The sequence below is a fragment of the Tupaia chinensis genome, unplaced genomic scaffold (genome assembly GCF_000334495.1).
Source record: "Tupaia chinensis unplaced genomic scaffold, TupChi_1.0 Scaffold000235_1, whole genome shotgun sequence".
Taxonomy (NCBI): Eukaryota; Metazoa; Chordata; class Mammalia; order Scandentia; family Tupaiidae; genus Tupaia; species Tupaia belangeri.
Window position 1 is genome coordinate 5,584,296 of NW_006159713.1, and position 4,280 is coordinate 5,588,575.

The following is a 4,280-nucleotide window of genomic DNA, read 5'->3' on the forward strand; positions in this document are numbered from 1 at the left end:
GCTTTGAAAAACATAAAAGAAGTGAGTGTAGTTTTCACCAGTGGAAACAAGGTGGTATAGGCTGTACTATGAAAGATACCGCATCGAAAGGAAACATGAAATTCTTCACTAACCAGACCACTGAAGAAGCCTTCCAAGTCTTACTAGAGAACCCCAGAACTTATTTTGTGCTCCACATTAAGATCCTATAGCCCAAGTCTAAAAAGTGTAGCATGAGACAAAGAAATAGGAAACAAGGAGTTCTGGCCAAGATCATACTTATGATGGGTAAATTTCTATGTGCCTAGGTCTCCCATTTGTAAAAACAACCCACAGCAGTCTATGCTGCATTCCCTAAACATCTTGAGAATCTTTTTTTTTCTTCTTTTTTTGGAGAAGTTTTTGCTATAGGGTGCATGTGCTCACCAGAAAGAGAGACGGAAAGCGAAAAATCACCCCCAGGGAGGATGGCCACACTGCAATCCCTTTTCCTCCATTATCCTCTAGGGATCTTGGGCACGCATGCACATGCGCCTGGAGTGAGCTGAAGCCACCGGGTGTGGGACTTGAACCACGGTCAACTACATGGGAGTCCAGCAACATAACCATTAAGCTAACTGCTGGTCCCACATCCTGAGACTCTTTAGAGCAGGGAAAACCTTCTCCAGTGACCTACCCTATGAAGCTCTATGGAGGTGACTGAAAGAGCACCGGTTCATTTTTTGAAGAGGTTTTTTTTTTTTTTTTTTGGTTATAGGACACATGCACTCACCAGAGACAGACAGACAGACAGAAAGCAAGAAATCACCCGCAAAGGGGGATGGCCATGCCACAATCCCTTCTCCTCCATTCTCCTCTCAGGATCTTGGGCACACACGCACATCTGCCCAGCATGAGTTTAAGCCACCAGGTCCAGGACTTGAACCGTGAGTTGACTATATGGGAGTCCAGTGACATAAACATCACACCAACTGCTGGTCCCAGAGCACCATTTTATAAAAGAGCATCAAATACTGTTCTTTCAAAAGAGATAAGATTATAAGTACACAGGAAATTGCACACTTGTTTCAAAAATGCTGCCACTGCACAAAAGTTTAAGTATTTTTCTTGAATTATTATCAAGTCAGTAAGTCATTCTTAATGTACAGTAGAAGAATGTAAATACTCCTAATTTCAATTTATGCATTCCTCACTTCTGAGAAAGATCTGAAGCTGCTTATATTAAAAACATTTATGCTTGGGACTAGCAGGTGGTGTGGTAGTTAAGGCACTGGACTCCCACCAGGCTGACTGTGGTTTGAGTCCTGGACCTGGCAGCTTGCTTTCTCACTCTCCTTCTCTCTCTGGTCAAATTGAAGAATAATGAATAAATAAAATTAAATTTAAATTTTTTTTTGAAAACACTTATGCTTATGTTTATAAAGGAGATGAATAACTTTCCCAGGTGACTTACTTCCCTGAAGGGAATCTCTTTACATATTTATGTTTTTTGTTTTTTTGTTTCTTTTTTTTTAAAAAAGGACATGTGACTTTATAGGTACAATTCATATTTAGGGAAGGAGGGAATCAAATTCCCTACCTTCGCACCAATTCCTTACTTCTCATCTTTGGTTTTTCTGAAAGAAAAAATAACTTTGTCTATTTTATAATTTCGCATTCTTACTCACTTATCACTATGGTTAGGATGGTATTCAGTGATGGAGTGACTTTTCTAAAAGGTGATTTCCAGATGGCTGACCCTTTATATTAAATAGGGACTTCCTACACAGCTGTCCTAACCCACAAAACAGTTTTATTTGTTCTATTTTAGCCATGGGTCTCGCTATGTTGCCCAGGGTGGCTTCAAAGTTTGATCCTTCTGAGTAGCTGGGATTGTAAATTCACACCAGTATGCCTGGCAGAAACAGCTTTTCAATCCCACATCTTTTTTTAATTTAATTTAATTTTTTTTTTTTTTAAGGTTTTTGACATAGGGTACATGCACTTGCCAGAGACAGTGAGAAAGAAATTGAGAAATCACTCCTCGGGGGGATGGTCATATTACAATCCCTTCTCCTCCTGAGATTTTGGGCATACATACACATGCACCCAGCATGATTTTCAAGCCACCAGGTCTTAGACTTGAACCACAGTTGGCCATGTAGAAATCTAGCACCTTAATCACCATACCACCCAATGGCCTCTCAATCCCATATTCTTATTCCACAGAACCTCTGCAAAATGGCTATACTTGGGGCCAGGTGGTGACATAACAGTAAATGCAAGGGCCTCAAGGCTGACCCACATGGGAAGGTTCCGGGTTCAAAACTGGACACCTCCTTGAGTAGGCGAGGCACATGAATGCCCATAATCTGGGGTTGACTGAGGCTGGGGGTAGATCATGGTGCCAAGACCCTATTAGGGGCACCATCTCTATTTCTCTTGCTCATGAGAAAAACAAACTTAAAAAATAAATAAGAAACACTTCAGCAAATGGCCACACTGGAGCTCATGTAGATGTAATAGTGCTCACATGACTCCGGTTTTCTCCATCTCTCACTAAATGACATGTACACACATTAAGTGACCTGGTGATAATAAGGACCCATCACAGATTGTAAGAATTACTTTTAATACACCCTGTAAGATATTTTTAAAGCTACACAATTATTTAGTCACCTAAAGGGAAACAGCCCACTCTTCATGCTCATTAAGATCATGTCTTCATTCAGAGATAACAATAGACATATCATTATCAACCTGAGATTGCTAAATCAGACTGGAACAGTTTTGTTCTAATTATTACAGAAGTGATTACTAGCGCATTCCTCTACTGCTCCAAATTTCACTTTTACTAGCTGCTAAATAACAATGGCTCATTGGCCTCCCAACAAGGCTTCCTGGCACTTGAAGTTCACTATATCCATCCCACCTGAAACTTTATTGCCAAAGAAGGAGACAAGAAATGATCATCCACTGAGTTTCCCTCCACTTTGGCTTTAAATTCATCTCTGAAGCTGTTCCTATATTTTTCTAATTTTCTTTCTGGAATAACTTAAGGGCACCAAAAGTTACAATCACAGTACTCAGGCTGATGGATCTCCATAAAAAAGCTTGCTTTCTTTTAAATACTTATTTTGTAACAAATGGTGTCCTTTTTAAACTTTTGCTTAAAGAGCCCATAATCCATATTTTAGAACAAGGATGTTCCTGAACTATCACGCATAGGTTCGAGGTCAGTCTGCATATTTTTCCCAAAGTTCACAGGAAGATGGGAAGGGAGGTGCAGTAGGGACACATCACAGAGAAAATATTACTGTTCATTCTGGGCTAAGTTGTATCCTTTTTGATCTGTGGGGGAAAAGGAAGTTACACATCACTCATGGGATACTCACCTTGAGAATTTTTACAACCACTCTCTCATTGTTGGTGATGTTAATGGCCTCAAATACTTCACTGTACTTTCCCCGACCAAGTTTTCGAACCAGTTGATAATCGTCTTGATTACTGTGAAAGGCAAGCGACACACATAAATGCCACAGGACTTGAGACTAACCAAGCCTATGCCCCTTACACGCTCCATCCAGTCGCTTTCATTAATCACGCGCTTGGAAGTGTCTATACATCACGCCACAACTCATTCCCTAAATGAAAGCCACAACAGAAACTTGGCTCCCTTCACCCTACACAACTCCTAATCTAATTGGTCCTTCATAACTTTGGGAGATGAAGTAGGAAGGCAAGGCTCTCAGCCAACCTAGAGGGCCAAAGCACTCGTGTGGAGGCCCCAAGGATGCCCCTCTGCCCATGGCGCCACGGCACCTGCCCACTTCACACTTTGAAGGTAGCCAGTGCCGGTTCTGAGAAACTGGACATCTTAAAAAAAATGTCCTCCCACCCAGCCTCATTTCAGAGAACTAAAAAGGCAGAGAATTTTAATAGCTCAAATGGACAGCTGTTGACCTCTCATCTCAAAAGAAACCCAAAAGTGTGAGGAGAAAGGGCTCCTCCCTCACTTCCACCAGGCTCTGGTCCCTGGACCCCACACTTCCCCAGTAAGAAACCATGCCTTGGGGGAGAGGGGTGCGCAAAGCAGGGAGAAATGGACGAAATGGGGGAGAGGACAGGAGGAAGATCCAAACATGTGCGAGGGGCCTCTGCCTCCCACCCGATCCTTAGGACCCGAGCCCCCGGCGGGGAGATAGATCGCCGGGGGTCGAGTGCGGTTTGCGCCGGGGGTTGGCCGGGCGTGGGTGGGGGGAGAGCGGGCCTGGCGGGGGGCGGCGGCGGCGGCTTTACCCCCAGCTCGGGACGTGAGACTC

General features: G+C 43.1%; 1 protein-coding gene across 5 annotated transcripts in view; it reads right to left on the reverse strand.

The window, feature by feature from the left end:
- The window catches only part of CSNK2A2 (casein kinase 2 alpha 2), a gene marked incomplete at its 5' end in the record, with an annotated part of 52,255 nt that extends 47,975 nt beyond the window's left edge, over positions 1-4,280 (reverse strand). For all 5 annotated transcript variants that reach the window (XR_001370383.2, XM_014587793.2, XM_014587794.1 and 2 more), the window contains 2 exon segments: positions 3,354-3,465; positions 4,258-4,280. Coding sequence is in view for 4 of the 5 variants with exons in the window: in XM_014587793.2 (XP_014443279.1) it covers positions 3,354-3,465; positions 4,258-4,280 (135 nt within the window).